Raw genomic sequence first — 27,291 nt, 5'->3', positions numbered from 1 at the left:
GTAAAATTCAGATAATAACAGTACCTACTTCCCAGGGTTGCTGTGAGGATCAAATGAGTTAATGTCTGTGAAGCACTGGTAGAGCGCCTGGAACAAAATAGGTGCTTAATAAATACTCTTTTCCTTCCTTGACTCAGGAAGCCCAGAAACAATGCAGTGTAGAGGTAGGAGCACTGGGCTAGATTTCAAGAGACCTCAATTCTACTATCAGCTTGACCATTACCCTGTGTGATCTGGGGTACATTGTTTAACCTCCTATCTGGGGCTCAATTTCTTAGTTACAAAGGAAAGGGTTGGGAAAGATGATTTCCTTTTTGGGGGTGGGGGAGAGCTTTTTTTTTTAGGGCAATTAGGGTTAAATGACTTGCCTAAAGTCACACGGCTAGTAAGTGTTTCAAGTGTCTGAGGCTGCATTTGAACTCAGGTCCTCCTGACTCCAGGGCCGGTGCTCTATTCAATGTACCACCTAGCTGCCCCAGGAAAGACGATTTCTAATGTCTGTTTTAAGTCTGACCAACTCTGAGATTGTCCATAACATTCTCTTCCCCCCCCTCCTGGAGGGCCATAGCTCTTTAATATTTGACTTGTGCTAGTAAAGTTCCTTATGTGTAGTTTGTGCTTATTAAAGGTTCACTGAACTGAAAAAAAATTCTATAAGCAAAAGGAAATTACCAAGGAAGGCTGCGAAAAGAGGTGACTTTTTTTTTCTCTGTCACTTGAGTGTTATTACTTGATCCACAATGTTTTCTTATGTAAGAAAACATAGAATAAGAAAACTTGGACAATAAGGATGAAGTTTTAGAATAAATTCTAAGTGCATGGTGTAAAAATTCCTGACAGGTTATATGAAGAAGGGGGAGTTCAAGGAGAAGCTGACTTTGTTCAAAAATTTATTTTAAATAGAAAAATTAATCATTTTCAATAAGTTGGAAAAGCAAACAAAAACCAAAATAAATACTACATATACAAATTTGCACATTAGTCAAGACATCAGGGCAGAAGGGTTTACAATAAAGCCTATGTCTGAAGAACAAATGAAAGCTTACTTTGGCAGGTACTTTATATCAGCTGTTTGGGAAGGGAGAGGAAAATTTCTCAAACAGGAGGAAGAATAGGAAGAACTTGCTTGTTTTGGCTATGCCCTCCCATTTTTTCAACATTCTCTGTCCGCTCTCATCTTGCGCATAACACCCACAGATTTCCTAACATGGTGGTATTGTGCCCCACCAGAGAATGCTGTGTGGGTGTAAAGAAAGAGAAAGGAAGCCTGGTATTTTGGAACTTAAAATTCACATAAGATACTTTTGGTGACACAGAATAGAAGACTGAACAAAATACCACCAACTTTGAATAGTGTAATTGAGTTTAAACTTCATTTTAAAGTTGAGCTTAGAGGAAACACCAAAATGAAATCCAATTTCTACCTCTAAAAAAGAACCCTGAAAGATTCAGTTTCTTTTATACAATTTTTCTCATTTAGGTTTCTTACTTATTAGGTTTAATGAAAGACAAGCTCAATTTATTGTCCTCTTTTACCTTCCACCACTATTTAAATGGCCCATCACACACATTAAAACAGCATAGACATTATATAGGAAAGAATTATGACAAAAAGATAATTTTCTATTTTTCTTCTTTGTACATGCTTAGAAAAAAATGTTGAGCCTCAGAATATAAAAGCAAAAATAAAGGCTCACAAGTCAGCTAAAATTCTCTTTACACATTTCAGATTTTTAAATAGGTTTCATAAACTTAGGTTAAAAATCAGTCGTTGGACATTTTTTTCACAGTCAGAATCTTGCTTAGGGGGAAAAACAAGGAAAAACTGTCCTTGATAGGATGATTCATGCTTTTCTCTATTTGAGAGGCAGATAGGTCAAGGGTTCTTAACACTGGGTGTGTGAACTGAAAAAAAAACCAACAACCTGGCATTTCAGTATAATTGGCTTCTTTTACAAGTCTGTGTATTTTATTTTATTCATTTAAAATATTATTATAAGAAAGGATTCATAGGCTTCACCAGACTGCCAAAGAGATCCATGACATACACAAGGTTAGTAACCCTGATGAAATACAGGATACAGCATTGGCTTTGGTGTCAGAAGATCTAAGTTTGAATCCTGTCTCATATACTGAGTAGCTGTATGACCTAGGGCAAGTAATTTAACTGCTGATCTCAGTTTCTGTTTTCTCATCTGTAAAATGGGACTATGCAAATGTTAGCTATTATATACATGGAAAGGGAAGCTCAAAATAGAGAGGAAGATTATTTTCAAACAGCCTGTTTAAGAGTAAAAAACAATCACAATTGTTATAAAAAAGTCTTTTAGAAAAACGAGGTATAATTTCGACTTTCTAAAAAAAAACCTGTCTGGTAATCTCAACTCATATGAAATATCTTCTTATTTGTATCTGCCTTTTTTTACACTGACACAGATCCACAAATGTATTATTGACTAGATACACAAACACACATACAAATTTTTATATAAACATATTTATGAGTATATATACATATATAATATATGTGCATATAAAATCTGTGTATATACACATACGGAGCAGTTGTGAATAGTTCTCAGTTGTTAAATACTAAAGGGGTTATGTCTACTCATTAAGATATTCTAAAGTTTTCTTATAGGCATTTACTGCCACTAAATCTACTGAATCATTGTAGTAAGAGAGAGGAACATTAGATGCCCCGTGGTAATTATACTACTTTCCCTGGTTACTGGTAGTTACCTGAAAACTCTAAGCACTTCCTTTCTTCCCAATTATTACATAGTAAATGAAACTTCCCTGAAATCTTACATTCAGTTTTTAACAAATGAAAATCATACAACAAATTTCATGAGGACTTAGAAAAACTACCAATTGTGACTTTATATTGTCTAAGAAAAATCAAGAGTATACATATATGTTAATGCAAATTAAACTTGGAAAGAACTAGGAATAAAGCAAAGGCAAGCAAGTAAGGTCATGAGTAAACAAGTCAAGTCCCCCAATCTCCCTATTTTCTCATACAAAAGCATAAAGAGACAATGTCACATTTTTTGAACTACCCCAATATTGAAAAAAACTTCTATTCCACACCAAGGCTGAGTATAAAATTGAACACTAAGGTAAAAATAAGCACAATTCTATGGTTAATGACATAAATTGTTACTGTTTTTTGATAAGTTACTTACCTGAGATCACAAGAACAGTTAAGAAAAGTTAGGATTTTGCAGACTGTGTTAAAGAAATGCTGAGAAAAGTTGCTTTGGTGCAGACATAACAGTACAATGGTTCATTTATTTGTACTTTGAAGTTGCTTTTTGGCAAGGATGAATATATAATATGAAGTTATGATCACAAAAGCTGATATGTACATCTATTTTAGTCTCCTGGGCATATACTGTCTTATTTATCATGTGATCTTAGCCATCTGTGGAAATCAATCCCATTGCAAAGGAAGAAATGTAGTACTCTCATTTTCTGGTTATAAGCACTCTAATGCTGTAGCCACTGACTAGCTGTGATTTCTCTAGAGTTATAGACAAAGCAAACTGGATATAGTTAGCATCTAATCAATGTCCAGATAATTGGCCTGCTCTGCTTTATCAATAATTATTAACAGGAAAAATCACAATAAATATATAACTTTCTATATGTTTATAGTTTACATTTTCTTGTTATGGAATAAAAGTCATAAACATTGTAAAAAGTAAAATATGTCCATTTTAGGTAATTTGGGGAAAATAACATCTTTCCCTCTTTTACCAGAATTTTGTCAGAATGTTTTTGTAAGGTTATTAAGTAAATATTCTCTAGACAAGTAATGGAAAATGTCTAATTCTGTAGAGCCTCACATGACAACAACGAAAATAATTGCTATAAAACCTAAAGGTCTGTAAAGTGTTTTCCTTACAATAATCCTGTGAGGAGGTTAGCACAAACATTATCTTGTCTTACATATAAGAAAGCTGAGGCTTATAGAGATATGCTCAGAGTGACCTAACCATAAGTGTCAGAGATGGACCTTGAAGAGTGGTCCTCTTCAATCTAAGCCCAGGGCTCTTTTCACTTCCCCAGAATGCCTTTTCAATAAAAATGTTGCCCCAACTCCAGTCTATTTGAAAAGAGAATTCCTTATGAGTATATTATCCAGGGTTCTGGCTATCAAATAGGAAAACAGAAGGCAATAATGTAAATAGTTCATCAGACTTTTTCTCCAGTAGGAACATTAAGAGCCAGCAAAAATGTATGAAAGTAAGAAAATAAGCACAACATCATTTTCATAATAATATATACTATCCATGCATGTTCAATCTCTTCTAAAAATCGGTCATTATGGGCAAAGGGGTGATAAATGACTCATGGAGAGGGGATACTGTTACAAGCACCTTGTGCTATTCTTAAAAACAAATTGTTGTTTTTTAAAAAATTCAATAAGCATTTCTAAAGACTTACTGTGTTCTAGGCACTGTGCTAAGCCATCTAGAACAACACAGGAGAAAATTTCTGATTCCATAAAAGGAAACTGATATAAAAACAGGACTTTACAGATATTTGACTTTTAGTTAAATTAACTAGACTCTTATCTATCATCAACAATTACCAACGAGGAAACAAATTTTTACCAAGGTAATTTAACAATTGCTCTGAAACTAACAGTCTTAGAAAGGTGTCTGGGGCACTGAAAATTAAGTGGCCATCCCAGGGTCACAGGACCAATAGATGTCACAGAAAGAATGTGAAAATTGACAGTCTGTCTTGGTCACTTATAAACTAGGCCTGCATTAGAAATACTTATATTTGGGGAAAAATTGAAAATTTATTAGAAGGTTCAGTTATTTATTTATTTATTCAGGTCCAATATTACTCTGATCAGAGAATGAAGATCTGTAATAGACCACATTGTCCTGAAAAAACCTTCACTTCATCTTTTCTTCTCTGCTAACACATCATCTCTTTTGCCCTTTGTGGCTAAACTCATTGAAAAGACCATCCACAATACATGCCTATACTTTTTCTCCTCTTACTCTGATCTTAACCCCTTATAATTCATCTTCCAATGTCATCATTCTACTAAAACCACTTTCTCCAAAGTTACCAATGATCTCTTCATTGCCAAATCCAATGACTTTTTCTCAGTCTTCATTCCCCTTGATGTCTCTGCAGCCTTTGACACTGTGGATCAACTTCTCTTCTTTGATACTCCCTTCTCTCTAGGTTTCCAGGACACTACTCTTTCCTGGTTCTCCTCCTATCTATCTATCTAATTGTTTCTTCTGCTTGATCCACATTCAGATCATGCCTTCTACCTGTAGGTGGCCCATAGGGTTCTGTCCTGAGCCTTCCTTTCTTCTCCCTTTATACTATTTCACTTGGTGGGCTCAACAGCTCCCATGAATTTATGATGATAATTTTCAAATCTACCTATCCTGCCATAAACTCTCTTCTGACTTCCCATCTTGCATCTCCAAATCTTCCAAGTGCATCTTCCAACATCTTGAACTGGATGTTCCAGTATACATCTTAAACTCAATATGCCCCAAACAGAACTCATCTTTTCCCCAAACCCTCCTCACAATTCTATTTTTCTCATTATAGTAGAGGGCAACACCACTCTCCCAGTTCCTCAAGCTTGAAACCTAACAGTCCATCCTGGATTTTTCACTGTCAGCTCCCAATATACAATCCATTGTCAAGACCAGTCAATTTCACATTTTCAAAATCTCTTGAATAAGCCCCATTCTCTCTTCTGGTACTGCTACCATTCTGGTGCATGTTTTCATGTCCTCATGCCTGGACTACTGCAGTAGTCTCTCTACACTCCAATCATCTTCAATTCAGCTATCAAAGTGAATACCCTCAAGCAATGTTCTAACCATGTCACCCAATATACTTCAAAGGCTTCCTTTTGCTTCTATAATTAAATATGGTCCTGTATTTCGAGTTAAAAGCCCTTTATATAACCTAGCTCTTTCTTATCTTTATAATCTTCTTATACCTTACTCCTTACCATGTACTGTCCCATCTAGTGACACTGATCTTATTTTCTCTGGTTGTCCCCTATGCCTAAAAGGCTTTCTTTCTCTTTGTCTTTGCCTATTGGCTTCTTTTATGTCCTAACTAAAACCCCGTCTTCTACAGGAACCCTTTCCCAACTGTTCTTGACCCTAGTACCTCTCCTCATCTAATTACTTCCTATTTATTCTGTATATAGTTTGTTTGTACTCATTTGTTTGCTTGTTATTTCCCCCATTAAACTGTAAGCAAAAAACCATCCCTGCTTTCAAGGAGCTCATGGTATAATGGTGAAGACAAAATGCAAACAATTATGTATAAATGAGACGTATACAAGATAAATTGGAGATAATCGCATAAGGGAAGTACTAGGTCTCTCATGAAAGCAAATTTTTGAATTGGTATCATTATGCAAACATCACTGTCACAGTTAAACATAACCAACACCCTTAGAAAATGAATCTTTATTTTATCTGTCCATCTTATAAGTACCTTGTGCTTACCTTTTAAGGACAATGGATTGCATCGTGTGAATTCTGCATTTTTTGACAGGTCATGCTGTTTACGAGCCTCTAAGTAATCTTTTACTCTTGAATCAATAGTTTCTTTAAGTAATATACAGATATCCTGAAACAGACAAATATTTACAAGTAATTTCAATAAATATTTTGATAAGTGAGTGATGAAATTCCATTTTTAGTTTTCAATTTCCTCAGAGTACAAATGTTAAAGAGAAACCACTAATTGATATGTCACAAGATCTGAACAAATATCAGTTATATTGTCTACCAACTTGTGGTATTGGCTCACTCTATTTCTGAGCAAGCTTTTATTTTTTTATCATCTAAATTATCCTTGATTTAAAATGAGGTTATTACTGACTAATGCTAATCATACAAGATTAACTATAAGAATAAGATAAAATGGCAAATTAATGACGGTATTTATACTTCTTCAGAACTTGTTGACATATAAATATTCAAATACTTAGAGAGAGGGGTCATTCATGTAGATGTACACACAAATGACAAATATAGCAACCCACCTATGACAGCCCTTCATATCTGATTTAGTTAAACCAACATTTATGAAGTATTTACTATGTGTAAAATCCTCTTTATTCAAAATGCAGGTCATGCATTACCTTTTATATGAAGCCTTTCCTAACCCCCAGCTGCCAGTTGTCCCCTTGCCTAACTACCTTGTATTCATTCTGTATATACTTATATATGTGCCTCTTTTATCTCAAGTTCCTTGGGATCAGCGATTATATAATTTTTTTCTACGTGTATCCCTTCTACCTGACATAGTACCCAACACATAGTAGTGGGCTTAATGAACATGTTTTGATTGATTGATTGATCACATGGAACTACACTGGAGCTTAGATTAAAAATATAAACATGAAATAGCTCCTCTCCTCAATGAGTTTAAATATGTTCTTCTACAGTAGGAAAGGGAAAAGTATTTAGCACAGTGCTTGAAAAATAGTGGGTGCTTAATAAATACTAGTTGATTGACTGAGAAAATATACGTACAGAAGCAAAAAGAATCAGGAGAATGTTGTAGACAGTAACAGCAATACTGTTCGAGGAAGAACTATGAATGACTTAGCCATTCTCAGCAATACAATGATCCAAGACAATCCCAAAAGACTAATGATGAAGCATACTATCCACCTCTAGAGAAAGAACCATAATCGCTCCAATATGTCATCTTTTTCTTGTCAATTTTGATAGTCTGATGAATGCGAGGAAATATTTTAATGGGAACTTGTTGAACTTTAGTGATGTGGTACATCAAATGGAGTCCTTAGCTTCAATTTGACCAATTCTAATTTTCAAGGAGTTATTTTCTTCAGTAAGGTTTTATACTTTTCAATAAGTTGTCTTTCCATCTCTTTTCTCTAAAAATCTCATTTCTCTTCCTATTTTTCTCTACCATTCTTATTTTTAAAAAATTTTTATTCATTTTGAACTTAAATACAAAAAGACAAAAAAAGGAGAACATTTTCATGTACACAGCGCAAAATAAAACGAGGATTCAATATAAAATCATTAATTTCCATTTCAATTTACTTTTTAAAAAATATGTAATAAATTCTATATATTGTTTTCCAAGATACCCCGATTTTCTGTACTTTGTTCTAAGTTTTTTTGTTCTCTGCTAGGAACTTTTTTTCTCCCTCCTTCCCCATCTCCCTCTAGAAAAGGCTACCATTAGACACTAATAAGTGTATATATGTAAAACCATACTATACATACTTCTATTTATGAGTCCTTTCTCTGGATGTGGATAGCATCTTCCTTCATATGTCTTTTGTAATTGAGTTAAGTATTTATAAAACTCAAAATGACTTAGTCATTCAAAGTAGTTCTTGGGACAATATTGTTGTTACTGTATACAATGTTCTCTTGGTTATGCTCATTTCATTTTTAATTATTTCATGCAAGTCTTACCATGTTTTTCTAAGATTAGTGAGTTCATTTCTCACAGCATAGTAGTATTCCATCACAATCATATGCTATATCTTGCTTAGCCATTCCCCAATTGACGGGCATCCCTGCAACGTCCAGTTCTTTGCCACGACAAAAGAAGCGGCTATAATTATTTCTTTTTCTTTTTCCCTAATCACTTGGGAAGCAGATCTAATAGTGATATTGCTGGGTCAAAGGGTATACAAAGTTTTATAACTCTGGGGGCATAATCCAAAATTTTGCTCTCCAAAATGGTTGAATCATCCCAGAGTTCCACCAACAGTGAATTATTGTCCTATTTTTTCCATATTCCCACCAACATTTCTTGCTTTCTCCTATCATTTTAGCCAATCTGATAGGCATAAAATATCTCAGAATTGTTTTAATTTGCATTTTTTAAACAATAGTGATTTAGAGCATTTTTATATGGCTATATAGAGTTTTGATTTCTTCATTTAAAAACTACTTATTTACATCCTCTGATGATTTATTAATTGGGAAATTAACTTGTATTCTTTTTTTTATGTGTATTTCCATTCATCCTATTTTTTCTCTCTATTATCTTTCTCACCCCATCTTTTCCCCCCATTATTCCTCCCGTCTGAGTTACTTCTAACCATTTCCTCCCTACAACATCCTTTTAAAGAATCCCTCACTCATTCTCTCCCCTCACCCTTCTTAATCTACCTGCCCCTCTAACTCAGGTCCTCCTGAATCCAGGGCTGATGCACCATTCACTGTGCCACCTAGTTGTCCCCGCCAATTCTTTTTGTTTTGTTTTGCTTTTTGGAAGACAGGGCAATTGGGGTTAAGTGCCTTGCTCAAGGTCACATGGCTAGTAAATATGTCAAGTGTCTGAGATCAGATTTGAACTCAGGTCCTTCTGACTCTAGGGCCAGTGTTCTATTCACTGTGCCACCTAGCCGTGCCCCCCAACAATCCTTATATTGTCTCTCCTTGAACTGTTCTCTAGTTCAGTTATTTTTCTAACAAGATGCTGCACATTCTCTTCTATTTTTTTCATTTTATTATTTCTTCATGTCTTATAAAGTCTTTAGCCAATCCTTGTCCAATTCTAGTTTTTAAAGAATTATTTTCTTCCTTAAGTTTTTGGATATCGTTTTTTCCAATTGGTTGACTTTCTTTTCATAATTTCCTTGATTTTCTTGGATTGCTCTTATTTTTTTCCTAATTTTTCCTCAACCTAATTTGATTTTAAAAGTCCCTTTTAAGCTCTTTCAAGAATTCTTTTTGTGCTTGTGACCATATGACATCTTTCTTTGAGGTGGTAGTGTTTTTTTTTAAACTTCACTATCTTCTTCTGAGTATGAATCCAGCTCTTCTCTATCCCCACAGTAATTATCTATGGTAGGGTTTTTTCTCCTTTGCTTACTCCTCCTCCTCCTCCTCCTCCTCCCCATTATTGTTATTTTTAGCAGTTTATTACTATAATCAAGTTCTAATCCCAAGGTATAAGGGATGACGCCTCAGGATTCAGGTTTTTTGTACTGTTGTGTTCTGAGGTCCCTCTGGAGCCTGATCTTAGGCACTCTTTTTTTGCCCCTGAGTCATTAGTGCCCCCAGCTATGCTGTAGCTGAAAACACTCTTACTCCTTGTGGTCCCTCCTGTGACTGTAAACTTCAGTTCACCCCTCTGTCCTGGGACCAAAGCCAAGGACTCTGCTCTCCTGCAAATGTCCACAGCCAGTAGGATCCCTGCCCCTGTTTCTATACTAACTGACTGTGTTCTTACTCCTCCTCATCCATAGCTGCATCCCAGGACCACATCTGGTCAGCATATACTGGGTCTAGCATTCTGCAATAATGAAGAGTCCGTCAGTCTTCCCCTACTCAGCTGTCCAACCCCCACACTGTCAATGAGTTCCTGATTTTTCTGAAACTGAAGCTGTCACCAACTCACCTACCCCCAGAGCTTATTGTTTGTTGTTTCATCTAGGTCTGCCTGCACTTCACTCAGGCCAAAATTCTACCCCTAGAAGTCATATCTTTCTTAAGGTCCTCTCAAGTTGCTTTAGGAGGACAAATGCTTTACCCCAACTTTTAATTATTTCTGCCATTCAAAGTTCATGATGAAGTGATATTTACCTTGTTTGTGGGAGAATTTTGGAGAGTCTGGTATTTTCTGTCTTATTCTACCATCTTCCCAGAATTCTCTCTTATTTGGTTTAAAATTTTTTTGTTCTTTTAAAAAAATATCTATTTAACTCTTCTAGGAATTCTTGTTGAGCTTGTATGCAACTCGTATTTTTCTTTGAGGTTTTTCTTAAAGATGTTATCAAGTTATTTTCTTCTGTGTCCAACAGATTGTTAGTTCCTTAAGGGGAGGGACTGACTGTCTTTTGCCTCTTTTTGTATTTCTAGCACTTAGCATAGTGTCTAGTATATAGTAAGTGCTTAACAGATGTTTATTAACTAAATGTTTGTGTTTTTAACTTCCCTGTCAACAAAGTAGCTCTTTATGGTTTTATCCTTTTTGTTTGTTTGTTTGCTCATTCTTCCAGTCTACTTCTTGAATTTGGACTTTATGTTAGTATTGGGCTCTGCTCACTTCTGGTGTGAGGGTGGGGAGATGTCTAGTCTGAGAATCTTTTCTTGTAAGACCTTCTGCAGCTTTCATTATTTAGTCTCAGGGCCTTCAAGTTTTCAGTTCTCCAAAAGTCATTTGAGGAGAGATCTGTTCACTGTCCTCCTAGTCTGAGTTCTGCAAATTTCTGATCCAATTTGGGTCTGGTTGGCTTGTGCACCATGAAGTTTTTGTATATTCTTCTTGGACTCAGTCACTGTTAGCCCACTGAGAGCTTCTGCAGGTTTAGAGTGACTGAACTGTTTGGTTTCCCTATGGCCTAGGATATTCTTGCCTTGTTTATTCCTATAAAAGTTTATATGCTGGGATAAAGGAAGAAACTGGGTTGACTTTATTCTCCTAGTTTCAGAGCCACATAGTTACATTTTTGGAACTTATTCTGTGCTCACTCATCAACTAGGGTCCCACTAGCTTGTGACCTCTCTTCTCTACCCTGAATTATATGACCAAACTAAGTAATGAGCAACAGAGCTGCTGGATGGCACTTGTTCCTACTCCCAGCACTAATTCTAAGATCCCTTGAGATCTCATTTTACTCCTGCCCTGATGCTCTGTCTTAGCCCCGTTTTTCTTCCTGGGCACTGGAATGGTCCCCCCGACTACCAGTGTCACCTCATGCTCCTGGCCAGTCCATGTATCAGTGTTACCAGACTCCTCTGTTTGCCAGAACTGCCCTGGGATAGGAAAAAAATGACTTATGATGTCTTCTTGGTTTTCCCAATCAGAATTCTATCTGGTGCATTTTCTAGTTTTGTTGTGGAGGAGGTGTATTGGGTAAGCTAAGGAAAAATTCTTCTTCTCATGCCATCTTGACTCTGGCCCCTCTCATTCATGCCTTTTCAACTTACATAATTCTTATACATGTTCTACTATACATCATGCACAGGAAAGAGAAGTCTAAAGTTCTCTAGAATTCTCCAAGTCTCTTAGAATTCTTTAGGTACCTAAAATATATATAACTCTGGTTTAATTCCAAAAGGCAAATTCTGGGAAGGCCGACGGGGCCCACTCATTCTAGTTTCCCTGGCTTTCTCTAATACCTTAGAAAGTTTATCTGCTGGACAACTAAAAAAAAATTAAAACAGAAAAAAATTCTCAAAGAAACTAACTATACTTTTATTCTACCTTCCTCAAAAATTACACAAAAGATGTGTTTGATTCACTAATATTAAGACGACGAGGAAGAATCTTTTCATTTTTAAACTTAATGTCTAGATAAAATGCAAATACTGGTCATTTTTCTCCTGCTTCTCATTTTGCAGCACAAAAATTTGCTACTTTGTAGAATACAGATATATCAGTTTACATTTGATTCCTTTGGCACTATTTAGACGGAAAGCAGAAATGCAGCCATGCCTTATACTGTTGTTTTAACAATTAAAGAATTTTGTTTCACATGCAGTTTAGCTATGACTGAGCTAGAAAATATGTGGAACAGATACATGGAAACATGGATTGTTAAAATTTTGCCATAAATCCCCTATATGGCGAGGTCTAAAAATAACATTAAAAATAAAGCAACATCCCATGCATATAAACTTTCTCCTTTTAGTTAAGGGGATTGCTTTCAATGATTTGACAGTCAAATAAAGAGTACATCATATAAGAAGTAGTTATGATCTACTAATTAAATGAACTACTTTTATAAGCATCTTTTTTATGGGGGGAAAGATTTTAACAAAAGACTCTCTGGGTCTGGGAACATACAAAGAGGAATCAAAAATGGCAGAGAAAATAGCTAAAATATCTTTTTGTGATAAAAGAGGTTTGTGTCTGCTTTCTAAAATTTATAAATGGAAATCTGAATTCAATTGTTTGGGAATGAATACTGCTTACACTAGCTTCATAACATACATAATTTTAAAAATGTAATTAGTTCCCTTTTCTGTAAAGCAATCTGATAGCCTTAATCTTATCTTCTAAAACGACTTTAAATGCAACCAGATTCTTTGTTCATGCAATCTCAGCTCTATGAAGATGGCCTAAGTAAAGTCACAGGGGACCAAATATTATTTAAAGTAATTTCAGTAAATTCATCATATTCCTTTCAATGCTGTCCCTCTTGTTTGTGATTCTTTTGTGCCTTCCTTATATTCTCTTCTGTGCATTAAAAAAAAGTTTCAATGGCCCTCTTTTCTTTTTTCTGTGTTTTTTTCTTTTTTGTTTGTTATCCTAGTCTTAGTCTTTTCTCTCTCTCACATCCCAAAGTTATAGGGAAAACAGAAGTACAAATGAATCATTTGTAATACATTTGCACATTTAAGCAAAACAAATTCTTATATTAACCTTATATATCTTATTTTGCATCTGGTGACCATAATTTCTCTATCAGCAGGTGGGTAGCATGCTTCTTCATCAGTCTTTTAGAATCATGATTCATTACTGTATTGTTCAGAGTTCTTAAATCATCAAAGGTTTTGTGTTTTTAAATGATATTTTTATTATACAAACAAGTTTGTTCTCTTGGTTCTGATCATTGCATTCCTCATTAGTTCACACAAACCTTTTCCGGTTTCTCTGAAATTTCCCCTTTCATCATTTCTAACAGCACAATCATATTCCATTAAATCCATCATATACAATATTTTTAGTCAAATCCCCTACTGATGGGTATGCCTTAAGTTTCCTGTTCTTTGCCACAACAGAAAGAGCTGCTAGAAATATTTCAGCACACATGAGTTCGTTTTTTTTATGTTTGTATAAACTTAGTTATGATATTCCTGGCTTAGCAAATTTGAGATCAGAGTTTGACTGATTTACAGAATAACTGGCCTAATTTACAGCTTCATTAACGTCAATATGTCTATCTCCCCATTGCCCAAATAATTGTCATCTTCCTTTTTTGTCATCTTTGCCAATATATGTGAGGTGGAACCTCAATATTGTTTTAATTTGCATTTTTCTTATTACTAGCGGCTTAGAGTATGTTAAAAATATAGTTTTTGATAGATAGCTTGGCCTTTACCCTTAGAAAAATGTCCACTTTATCTTTGAGCATTTATCTATTGGGAAATAGTTCTTGTTCTTCTAAACTTGAACCAATTACCTTGTCGGAGAAATTTGCATAAAAGAGTTTCTTGGCTATCTAATGCCCTTCTAATCTTAACTACAATGATTTTGTTAAGGAAAAAAACTTAAATTTTTTGTAATCAAAACTATCCAGTTTATGCTCTATGATACTCTCTATCATATCTGGTCATGACTTCTTTCCCTACTGAAAGATTGAAAGATAATTTTTTCCTTTCTCCTCTAATATGTTTATGTTGTCTTTTTTATTTATACTCTGAATCTTTTGTTTCTCCTTTTGTTATTTTCCTACCTCTAAATAATAATCCTTAGATAGTTTTATTTATATGTCACTGCATAGGTAAATTAATTTAGGCTTACCATAATTTTTATTATATTACTTCAGACAACCCATGAACAATTAATTTTTCTCTATTACTCAGGTCTGTACTTCATTCATTCTGAATCTTGCTTTCCTAGGTCTACTTACTTTTGATCAGTTCTTAGAAGTCTTTCTATGTTTCCTTGAATTATTTATAATCATTGTTTCTTAGGGTACAGTAATATTATACTACATCATGTGCCATGATTTGTCTTATCATTACCAAACAGATGGACATTTACTTTGTTTCTGGTTCTTTGCTACTACAAGGAGTACTGTATAAATGTTTTAGTGTATATTATACCTTTCATTCTGTCTTCAAACTCCTTAGGGAATATATCTAGAATCTCTATTTATGGTATGGACAGTTAAAACATTTTCTTGGAAAAATTCCAAATTGCTTTCCAGAATGATTGGACCCAATTCACAGATTCATCAATAGCGTATTAGGAGGTATCATTTTTTCTCATGGTCTAAAGTATCATCAATTAAGAAATATCTGATTAAAAGGTAGCATTTTTCTACCACCATAATTAGTTCCTTCTGCCTATTTGTATTCTTCTTCTTAGTGTAACTAATTTGAATTTATATTTCTAGCTCTAAAATGCTACTATAATCAATAGATCTGAATGAAAATTCATTATATTTAAAAGGCATTGAAGATGTCACTTCCTTACTCACACCAACATTACAGTAAACAAAAATTGGATGCAATGGGAATATTGAGAGATAGATTCACAACAAAATATATTTTATGAAACTATCACTTTCACTGACATGACTGAGAGAAGGAAGACATAGTCAAATATTTCCTTAATGATTGGTTGTTTATCAAAAAAAGTTAATAAAATTTACAAACAAGGGTTTTAAGGAAAAGTTAAAAAGATATTACTGATGTTAACTTTTACCACTTGTTAAAGATGTTGTAAGCACCACTTATAAGCAGTTATGGACATTTTATTGTACATGTTGTATAAATATAAGCAGGGTTGGGGTGGCGAGAAAAGAATATTTTGGGGGTAAATAATACTAAATGTAAGGTTAGAAATGTTTGTCTATTGTAGACACAACTTTAGTATCCTGAGGAAAAACAAAATGTATCTGGGAGGGAAATAAGAGTGCTACAAAAGGATTTTTCAAGCTTAGGTATTATCTTTATCGATAATTTTTACCAAGTAGAATGTAAGCAGATTAGTGCTAGGCGATGTTTTCTCCTATAATCATTTTGCCCTTAAAATTAAAAATGTTGCTATACCTTTTTCTTCTCTTCTGAAAACCAGCTGAAGTCTTTTCTTGAGCCTCGAGGAAAAATATGAAGATCTACAAACACAGCAAAGTTTCTACACTGCAAGACATCAAAAGGAGAAAATGTTAAGTATGTGGGGCTTGTATTCAACAGACAATGAAAGAAATAATCATAGATCACTGTGAGCGTATGACTCAATGGCAACAAATATCATCACACGCCAGAAATATGAGGAGGCAGAGGTGGTTTTCTTTATCTATTATTCCTTGTTTCACAAGTTTAAAATAAATTACAAGAATACTTAGTAGAATTAAAATTGTAATCATCATGGTTCATTTACTTCAGTGCTCTCACAGAGGGTATTCTTTCCAATAATGCTGATCGTAACCCATCGGTGTTGTGATTCTTGGCTTCTCATCAACATACCACAGGAGGCTCACCCAACATATCTTTGATGACACCCTTTATACTACTTCTCCAACAAAATTGGTTGTTTGAAACAGAAAGCCTCTTCTGCCTGCCACTTGATTTACCATTGTGCTTTTAGGGACCACAGGATTCTATTACTTGCGGTCATATAACATAAAAGGAAAAATAAGATAGTGGATAGGGAAAGGGACTGTGATTTATTAAAATGAAGAAACTCCTTCTACCAGTGTAGATCAGCACATTATCTGTAACTTGCAGTCTTAGAGAATTGCTTACATGTTGGATGAACACTGATGGTCAAAAATATGAGCTTTGTTTCAGTGAGATGCTTGGGGGCTTAAAAGAACTATTTAACTTCCTGATTCCCTCTCAGCATCCTGTTAATTCTGGGCTGAGATCATTATCCATTTGTGGTGTTGGTCCAAGATATATATAAACATCACTGAGTGTTATATAGGTTGTCCACCTAACAGTGCTTTGTACTATGGACAATAGGCATTTTTCATCCAATTAATTTTAAAAGTATGAAAAGCTAGGACAAAGATATTTGACTGATTAGAAAACATTGCAACAGTCTAGTGTCTGATGTAATAATCAAACATAATGTCATCTATAAGCACAAACACCCAGGGCAGGGGTTGGCAAACCATAGTCCATAGGTCAAATTCAGCCTACTACCTGTTTTTGCATGGCTCGCAAACTAGAAAACAGTTGTTTATAGATGATATTGTGCTTGATTATTCCATCAGGTCCTAGAACACCATAGAGCTTTCCAATCACTCAATCACCTTTATCCTAGCTGTTCACACTTAAAGCCAACTAAATGATGAATACCTATCGTCTAGACCAGGGGTGGGGAACCTGTGGCCCTGAGGCCATGTGTGGTCCTGTTGTCCTCAAGTGTAGCCCTTTGACTGAATCCAAACTTCACAGAATAAATCCCCTTAATAAAAGGATCTGTTCTGTAAAACTTGGACTCAGTCAAAAGGCTGCACCCAAGGACCTAGAAGGCCATATGTGGCCTGAAGGCTGCAGTTTCCTCACACCTGGTCTAAACTGTGGTTAACACAAAACAGTACAATGCAATGTAAATACAACATAACACAATACAAATGTATTTTAAAATGTAAAAAGCATTCTTAGCTCTTGGGACAAATAAAAACAGGTGGTGAGCTAATTCTGCTAACCATTGATCTGGTGGATCTCATAATTGACAGGAAATCCCTCTTTGACATGGATTCTGGTAGACCTCCATGACAGTGATGAATACATTGTTGAAAATATGTCTCTGTTTTGTGGCACACTTAATATAATAATTAATGGATTATCAAAGTTATTTAGTATTATACCTTACAAGGAATCTTGATGACACACAATGTGGACATAGGCATGGGAGACACTTTGCTGAACAAGAGTCTTTGAGAAGGCATTTTATTCTACTGAGTTAAATTTTTTTAAGTCAAGAAAAAATAAGCACAGTGGAATCTTGCCCTTATACCTTTTTGAAAACCACCGTTTCATGTAATCATGGGATGTTAGGACTATTTATCACTCATAACAGCAGAAGTATCTGAACGTAAAATGGGCTGCTTATTATTGGATTGTAGTTGTGGTTTATCCTTCATTCTCAAAAAGGACTATGACTTCAGGAAGATGATGCCACGACTGCCAAGTGAACTGGATTTAAGTGAAGAAGGGCTGTGCAAAAGCACTTGGTCCAGTGGCAAGATGTAGATAAGGATGACTGAAGATGAACTCTGCCCTTTATTGGAAGTCTTCAAGCAAAGAAGGGATTGGCCATTTGCAGGTATCCAAAGGATTCATGGTCCAATATGGGTTGAACTACCCTATGAAGTTCTTCTCAGTCAGTGAGTCATTCAATGAACACTGATTAAGGGTCTATGATGTGACAGGCATTGTACTGAGTGCTGGGGATACAAATACAATATTAAAAAATAAAAAAGATACCCCTTGACCTCAAGGAGCTTACCATCCAATACAGGATGACAACAGACAAAAGGAAGCTAAAAATCAGGCAGGGTTGAGGGGGTGGAACTTGCATGACTGAGAAATCTAAAGTCCAAAATCAGTGTATGTGGTAGGAAATGAGAAGTCTATGTTGGGTCCCTTTCTTAAATAAAGGCCCTGGAACTCATGACCCTTACCTTCAGAAAGAGGTTCCAATCAGGGGATCAGAGAGAACTGAATGAATACTAACTTGAGAGGTCATTTTATTTAGCATTTTATAGTTTCACCCAGATGAAATTCTTGATGTCAGTTATAAGCATAATAAATACCATTATTTGTATTATGCTCTTGTAGCATGAAAAGAAGTAAGGAACATAGTTAGAAAAAACTCAAAAATACATGTTTCTCTGTGCCACTATAAATGACCAACGATAGAAAACCACCATCTTATCCTCAACAATTTGGCTTGAAGATCATACTGATTGTCAAAGGGTTGTGCCCTTCAGTACAGAAGATATTCAACATGGTCTTGAGTTTGAGGTCGATAGTATATTTTAAAATTATATTTTGAACTTTTATTAATAATTCTAGAAAAAACAATGCAATTAAATGTGACTTAAAATTAGCAGCAACTGAGTTTGTAATCCTCTATTTAACTTAAGAAATCAGAAGGATACAGGCCTAAATCTAAACCTAATAGAACCCCTGTATGATCTAATTTAACCCATCAATGACAGATTTCAAGTTTAATCAAGTTACCATATAGTTTCACTTTTAGTTAGCATTAGACAGTTTGTGTTTTTTGTAAAGGATTTTGAACCCTTTTTTGACCTTCTTATTACTCATTTAATATCTCAAATAAGAAAACTACTTTGTATTATACTTTTACTGGTTAAGAAACATTATTTAAACATCTTTTAGAGACCAGCTTTAACCTGATTTCCATGGAAGATATTTACATAAGAGAAAGATATGAGTTCAAAAAGGAAGAATAGTTTAAGTTGATTTTAATAGCTATGTGACTCCAGGCACATCATTTAACAGCTCTAGGCCTCAGTTACTACATCTGTAAAACAAGTGTTCTCATCTACCCCCAGGAAATTATTTGCTTTCTTTGCCTCTCCCAAATCAAGGATGGCTAGGGCACCAGTTCCTTGGCACCCTTTCCTTAAAACCAGTTCCACAGCCAGGGAGTGAAAATTCCACTGTGAAACTCAGCCCCTTTCTTGCCTAGGCCACAGAAAGGATACTTACAGGTCCACAGATTTTTACAGTGTGGAAATTTCTTGATCTTCTGACCTCTTTGGCAGAAGGGGCAGATTAGGACATCTTCCAAAGGATTCTGTTATTGGCTTTGCTACCAACTAGTTAGTTGCCCTTTAACAAGTTCATCTCTCTGTATTTTAAAGTGACAAAGTCAGGCTAGTGCCTCTCCTACATTAGAGTGCAGGACTCAGAATCGTATCTATAGTGTTCATGGGGCTGGGCAGGCTAAGTCCAGGTTTCTTAGGTAATGGAGACCAATCCTCTGCCTTGGGTTTGTGGGCTGGGGATGAATAATCATTATCACTATTATTCAGTGATTTTTTTTTGCTTCAGGCAATTGGGGTTAAGTGACTTGACCAGGGTCACACAGATCACATAGTTAATAAGTATCAAGTGTCTGAGGTCGGATTTGAACTCAGATGTTCCTGACTCTAGGGCCAGTGGTCTATCCACAGCACCATCTAGCTGCCCCCATGATTGTTGTTTTTTTTTTAAGTCTGATTCAAGGTACTGTCCTTCCCTCCTTCTTTGTCTTGGTATAAGCATGTTTCCAGCATTATCTTCAATGAAGATAGACAAGAGCTAGACATTCACAGGTCTGCCTTTGGAAGATTATACTCTTCTAGGGGCAGTGAGCATTGAGGAGAAAGTGGTTATTATATTTAAAGAGATGCCAGAGTGACATTCAATGATGATGCTATGAATTTAACATAGCACAAGTAGAAGAACCTAGAGATTTTTTCCATTCATTTATTTAAGGATGTTATGTAAAATAATGATGTGAAACTTGTTCCCCTGGGCAAAGATAGCTTTTCTCTCTGGCTCAAAAGCTAACCAATGGTGTCTGTTGGGGTGCTTCCTTACCTGTTAACTGCTACAAGGTGTTGTGATGGCTCAGCAATACTTGTTTAGCATGGGGAACACCTGAGATTCCTAATCCCTTTGTTTCCATGAGTCAGGATATTTTTGTTCCTTCAGTTGTAAGTCATAAAGCACTAAAAAGGGAGGAAGGGACTGGGTTATGATGGGCTTTGAATGTCAATTAGAGGATTTTATATTTGATTCTGGAGAAAACAGGGAGCCTCTGGAGCTCATTGACTGGTGGTAGTGGTGGTGGTGGTAACATGGTGAGATTTATTAATAGGAAGATAAATTTGACAGATGAATGGAAAATGGACTGGAATAAGAAGAGAAGATTGAGGCAGGGAGACCAACCAGCCTATTATTTAAATAATTGAGGGGTGAAATATTAAGGGCCTGCACCAGGATAGAGTCAGTGTCAAAGGATAGAAGGAGGGCAATATACAAGGAATGCTATAGAGGTAAAACATATTGACCTTGGTAACAGATTGGATAAGGTGTGGGGTGAGAGTAAGGAGTCAAGAATGACAACCTGTTTTGATCCTAGGTGACTGGAGAATGAAGATACCCTTGACAATTATAAGGAAGTTAGAAGAAGAGGAGAGTTTTGGAAGAAGATAATGAGTTCAGTTTTGAATAATGTTGAGTTTAATATGTCTATAGGACATCCAATTCAAGATTAGGATTGAAGGGAGAGAGATTAGGGCCAGATAGGAAGATTGAGAATCATAGCCAAAGAGATGATAAATAAATCTATGGGAACTGATGAGATCACCAAGTAGATTTCATAATCTCATCAAGTAGAATAAGACAGAGGAGAAGAGAGACCAGCGTAGAGCACTGGGTGTCACCTATATATAGAGGTGATAAAGTTTCTAAAAAGGGATGGAGTTAAGAGACAGATTGTGAAGAAGAGATAACAGACCAATTAAGGTCATGCCAAAGAATCATTTAAAGCCAAGCTGAGGAATATAAATTTATTTATTTATTTTTTTGGTCTTGCTGGAGAGGGGAAGGCAGGGCAGTTGGGGTTACGTGACTTGCCCAAGGTCACACAGCTAGTAAGTGTTAAGTGTCTGAGGTCAGATTTGAACTCAGGCCCTCCTGACTACAGGGCTGGTGCTCTACTCACCGTGCCACTTAGCTAACTGTAATATAAATGTCTTCGAAGGAGTAAAGAACCACTAAATACTTTTGAGTAGGGAAGTGTATGTAGTCATATGACTATGTAGTCAGAGTACCTAACTGTGTATTTCCCTTCATCTGCTCTTCCTCCTCCTCTTCTTCTTCTTCTTCTTCTTCTTCTTCTTCTTCTTCTTCTTCTTCTTCTTCTTCCTCCTCCCCTCCTCTCTCTCTCTCCCTCTCTCTGTCTCTGTCTCTCTCTCTCACCCCACCCCCCCCCGGCTTAGTACATAGCCTAAGGTCACTGACCAGGTCTAAATATAGAATGCAACTCCTAGATGCAAGTCCCCTCCTTAGTCCCCCTTGGACATATGACTAAAAACTGGATAGCAAGCAATAGAATTTTCCCCTATTCCTATATTCCCCTATTTATACAAGTTTGGGATCTCTCAGCATCTCTTCCTGGTCTAGTGCATAACTTTGGTCCTCTTTCTGTTTCTGCATGCTAGAATGCTCTGCCCTGTATGGCCCAGGCAAAACCCTATCTCCAGCAGCCACAGACCTATCCTTCTGTCTTCTTATGCTAAATTAGGCTGGAATAATGATTACTTTGATTTTTTCTTTGATTTTCTAATCAATATTTGGTGTGATTCATTTTCTATATCTTTGTAGAGAGGCTCTATTGGAAGAGTTGGAACAGGGATGGGGAACCTGTGATCTCAAGGCCACATGTGGCCTTCTAGTTCCTTGGGTATGGTCTTTTGACTGAGTCCATGTTTTACAAAATAAATCCTTTTATTAAGGGGATTTTTTTTTGGTGAAGTTTGGATTAAGTCAAAGGGATGCACTTGAAGACCTAGAGGGCCACATGTGGCTTCAAGGTTGCAGATCCTTCATCCCTGAGTTGGACTATCTTCCTGCTACATCTTGGTTCTGCCCCCACAGGATTATCAAATTAGTAAATTAGGGGAATGCTATGGCTATGGTTTATCTAGATATTAGCAAGTTTTTATAAAAGTATCTCATGCTATTCTTTTGAAGAAAATGAAAGAATATAGACTAGATGATAATATAATTACCATATATATATATTTATATATTTAGACTGGTTGGTGGATCAGATATGAATGGTTCAGTACCTCAGAGATATGTTCTTAGCCTTGTGCCATTTAACTTTTTTTTAAATGAATTTGGATAAAAGTATAGATGGCATGCTCATCAAATCTGCAGATGACACAAAACTGGAAAGAACATTTAGTACATACAGTAGATGACAATACAGGATTCAAAAAAATGAGACATGGTGAATATAAGATTGAATCTAATAAGTTGAAGTTTAATAAATGCAAAAAGCTTACACTTGGTTGAAGAAAAACCTTCACATGCTTCAGATGGGGGAGGCATGGTTAGACAACAACTAGGAGTTAAGAATGAGATATGGCAGCCAAAGATATAATGTGATCCTGGCCTCCATTTAGAAGGGTACAGCTTCCAGACAAAGGAAGTTAAGAGTTCCACTGTACATTCCTCATGTTAGATCTCATCTGGATATTATGTCCAGTTCTCGGTGTCAGAATTTAAGAAGGACACTGATAAGCTATAGAGTATCAGTGGGAGAATAACCATGATCAAGAAGGGCCTTGAATCTGTAGTGCATGAGGACTGGTCTAAGGAGTCAGGTGTGTTTTGCTTGGAAAAGAGAAGACCAATTTTAAGTATAAGAGCTATGTTAAAGTATTCGAAGCACTATCATATGGAGGAAGAATTAGATTTTTCTTTATACAGAGAAGACAGAATCATGAGGAATGGGTGGAAGTTTCAATCAGAAAGATTTAGTCAATCACTCAACAGATATTTATAAAGTGTCTGCTATGTGTCAGGCACAGTGTTAGGCTCTAGGAATACAAATGTCAGTCCTTGCTCTCAAGGAACTCACAGTCTAATTTAAGCCTGATACTAGGAAATATTTCCTAATAATTTCAGCTGGCCAAAAGAGGAATGGGTTGCCTCAACAGGGCTCCATATTTTTAGAAGTTTTTAACTAGAAGCTTGACAATCATTTGTCAGAAATTGGACATTGAATATTCCTTTTGTGTAAGGGTTAGATCAGATGGGTTATTGAAGTCTCTTTTCAAATGTCAAAACTTTTATGACTGGGAATTTCTATCTGAAAAAATGGGTAAGTGACTGACAATGACCTATGAGAAAGGTTTGCTTGATGTATCACAGAAGGTATATGGAATTAGGAGTCAAGATCCCTTCCAGGTCAACAATTCTATGATCTATTTAGCGAATAAGGGGTGGCTAGGTGGCGAAGTGAGTAGAGCACTAGCCCTGGAGTTAGGAGGACCTGGGTTTGGATCCGGCCTCAGACACTTGACACACATACAAAAAAAAAAACAAAACCCTAGCTGTGTGACCTTAGGCAAGTCACTTAACCCCAATTGCCCTACTCTCTCCTCTCCAAAAAGCAAAAAGAAGAGAATAAGCCTGTGCTTACAGGTTCTCAGGAATCTATAATGAGAAGTCCCTGGTGACCCAGAGGTGGAGGTGGGGGAATTCCCATCATTTAATGAAATCTATCTTTAGGAAATGCTAGGGACTAACCTCTGGAAATTTCTACGATCCGTATCTTAAAGTAAGTTCAAGAGAAGACACATGTTCAGGAATATTTTCCATTTACAGAAGAGCATAAAAATAAAAATGGTCTTTGGAGGACATAAAATAAATTTATTTAGATTTTCTTGTCACTTGGTACTAATTATCTCTCAAATCATATCAATCAATCAAAATTTCACTGACTTTCTACTGCCTCTTTAAATTACTCCTAAATTCTTTGGCTTTCCCCTCTAGGAGCCAGGAATCTAAAATTTTGTTCAAAATTCCCCCGTACACCTAACTGTACCCCACCATGTTTTGGAAAACAATCAAATAATTCTCATAATCTCAGGGAAGAAAGTTGCTATATGACAGGCAAGTGCACAAAGGGAATTTTTAAAAATGATGCCCAAAGCAGGAAAATGAAATATCAAAATTGAAAGAAGTTTAAGTATACTTATGGGAGGAATACTGGAAAGTTTTTCTTCCCCTGACCCATTTTTAGGAAATGATAAAGGGAGATGGTTAACTGGAATGGAACTTCTTTAAATCTACCTTTTCTTTTCTAATTGACTGTTGGAAACAATACCCCCTTAAAAGGATTGCTCAAATTGGAAATTAGCTGGGACAGGAGACAACTGATGAAATTACTTTAGAAGTTAAAGATAATTAATAATATTGAAAATAAAACTTGAACATGAAATAAGGGGAAAGTCAACTCAGTATCAACAGTAACATGAACTACCACCACTATAGCAATTAAATACTTTTTAAAGGATGCAAAGTTGAAGATTTCATTTTCTACACATTCTTTCTCTAGAATAAATAAAAGTTTTTCTAAAGTAGTTTATATCTAAATGAAGGTACAGCAAATGCCAGAGAGGATGGCAAGGGATAAAATACCATTTAGGGGAAGAGAGGCCACAGTGGGAGTTAGTAGATGGAAAGAATATCAGAGAAAGAAGGCCAGAATGAAGGCAAGTCATTTATTAGAGAATGAGAATTTAAGAGAGTACAATAGAAGGGATGGGCACAGTTTGAGTGGTATACAGTTGTGATTGAGTTAAGGAAGATAGGAAAGAGAGAAAAGCCATGTAGGGGTAGGTATAGTTTACTCTTAATCACTGGCAGGTAGCCAATGATCAAGTAATATAGAGAAAGGGAGGTAGGAGTGGAAAGGGTTTGCCAACCATTGGTATGGTAAGAGATGGTAAATGAATTGTAATGTTCATAGTCTCCAAGGGATAGTGGTGTTTAGCAAAAGTTGGAACACTCCTCTAGGTCGGGGGTGGGTAGGACCAGGTTGGAGAGTGTTACATTTGGGGCAAAAGAAGAAATGTGCATTCATCAATAAATCAATAAAACAATACCCTTTAGTAAACACAGCAAAACAAATAAAAAAAAACCTCTGTTTTTATTAGAGCCTGTTTGCTCACAATGATGCTTGTGAGCAAACCTTTTTGAGTTTGCCTGTTACACAAGAGTTGTAGTTAAGAACAGATGACATCATGTATGTGCTATATAAAACAAGAAATATATGATTACATATATATCAACACATCAATATTCTATAAATTTCTTCCATATAGGTCATCCCTTTACCAAGGCAGATCACAACCCTCTTCCCCCCATTTCATCTCTTTGTTGTTGGTTGCAAAAGCTGGTTATTAAGCTTTCTGAATTTAGATTCTTGAAATGTTGACACCTATTTTTGGGTACATTCATTTGGATCCTGGAAAAAGACTGGATCAATCAATAAATAAACACTTATTAACTACCTACTAAGTGCCAAGTACTGTGCTAAGTTCTAGTGACACAAAAAGAAACAAAAAGACAATCCTTGCCCTCAAGGCAAAATCTAATAGGTGAAGCCACAAAACAAACGAATATATATATATGTACATAGTGGTGGCAATCTCTCCATACCTCTATTCTTCTACTTTTACTCAGAGGAATTTTTTTGGAATTTTTATTTTTGGGGAGTGGAGGCTACACAGTTCCAAGCTGAGGGGTAGGAGTGGAGAGAGAGCACAATACTAATACTGGTGTTATTTTGTAATGTGCATTTCTTTCAGAATTCTTTACATAAAGTTGAATTTGCATAATGCAAATTTACATAAAGTGAGAACTATCTTTATGTGCATGCCATCAATTCTGCTCTTACAATTCTCATTTTCCTTTTGAACTCAGGAATAGCTTGTTTTTGTTTGATGCTATCTTCACATTCCATGAAGTCTTGTCTTATATGGATTCATTTTCCTTTGTTTTACAGTATTTATTCACAGATGCCTGAACTAGTTTACTAGATTTGGAAGCCAAATTTCTTCCACTATTAATTTTTTTTCCCTCTTGATTTATTGGCTTATATTCACAGTTTTTGAGTTTTCTTCTTCCTGGGATCTTTGGTAACTTCAGGAATTTTATTCTCCCTTATTTTCCCCTGGTATTCACTTTCTGACTCCTCTTCCAATGGCAGTTTCCCTGAGTGCTAGATCTCAAACATTTCCACCTTCTCCCAAGCTGGGCAATGCATAGTTTGCTAGCCAAGGTCTCTATCCCCAAAGTGATGTCTGGAGGGACAGAACTAGTCTTAGCTGGATGCTGAGTTTTTTCTCTCAAGGTAGACGGAGACAGTGTTCTGTCCCACTCCTTTTCCTAAGTTCTGTGGCCTGGCCTTGGCATTTCAGAGCATCAGCTGGCTGGTGCTATGGGACTAATTTCTGTATTTTGAATCTCTAAGCCTCTGGGAGGAAGGTGGTGGAATGTGTTGTTGAGCTCTATACATGTATTCTGCCCCTTTCCCTGTGTTCTCCTGTTCTACTGGAGGGATCATATTGACTATCTGTTGTGACCCCATGAACCTTCTGACCTTTGAGAGCTGCTACTACCCTTCCATAGCCTGAACAAATTTCTCTAGCCTGGAGCCTCAATTTCCACAGAAAAAAGGAGGGGGAACTAGAGTATGGCAAGCCCATGTGTTGGGTCTTTGCATCAGTTAATATAGCCTTGATACATATAGCATGGGAGATAGGGAAGGATTGCTGAGTGATCTCATTAAAAAAAAAAAAAAAACAACTTTCAGATTCCTAGCTTCCCAGGTTATGAAGAGAGCTGAAATTGTTTTAACTTTATTGCATAAGTATTGTTTCGGAGAGGTCTGAGAGATTATAAAGATCACATACTATAATACTACTCTCCTTTCTCATGAAGGTTGGAGAAATTGCACCCCTTCTCACTGATGGGAAAACAAAAACCACTGAACTATTTTTAGTGGCAATTAACTGAAAATCACATTGCCTTTCAGAGAAAATTAAAGACA

At 36.0% G+C, this 27,291-nt stretch overlaps 1 protein-coding gene across 10 annotated transcripts in view; it reads right to left on the bottom strand.

Moving 5' to 3' along the window:
- SLX4IP (SLX4 interacting protein) overlaps positions 1–27,291 on the bottom strand; it is a 240,625-nt gene that overhangs the window by 103,247 nt on the left and 110,087 nt on the right. For all 10 annotated transcript variants that reach the window (XR_011165949.1, XR_011165950.1, XM_069075413.1 and 7 more), the window contains exons 3-4: positions 15,738–15,827; positions 6,516–6,639 (exon numbers count right to left, since the gene is read on the bottom strand). Coding sequence is in view for 8 of the 10 variants with exons in the window: in XM_069075413.1 (XP_068931514.1) it covers positions 6,516–6,639; positions 15,738–15,827 (214 nt within the window). In the remaining 2 variants the exon portion in view is untranslated. The remainder of the gene's footprint in view (positions 1–6,515; positions 6,640–15,737; positions 15,828–27,291) is intronic.

The sequence above is a fragment of the Petaurus breviceps genome, unplaced genomic scaffold (genome assembly GCF_028583685.1).
Source record: "Petaurus breviceps papuanus isolate PSGF00001 unplaced genomic scaffold, PetGlider_PUasm1.0 90919, whole genome shotgun sequence".
Lineage (NCBI taxonomy): Eukaryota > Metazoa > Chordata > Mammalia > Diprotodontia > Petauridae > Petaurus > Petaurus breviceps.
The sequence above is the reverse complement of the archived record's forward strand: the minus strand, read 5'-3'. Positions and strand labels throughout refer to the sequence as shown.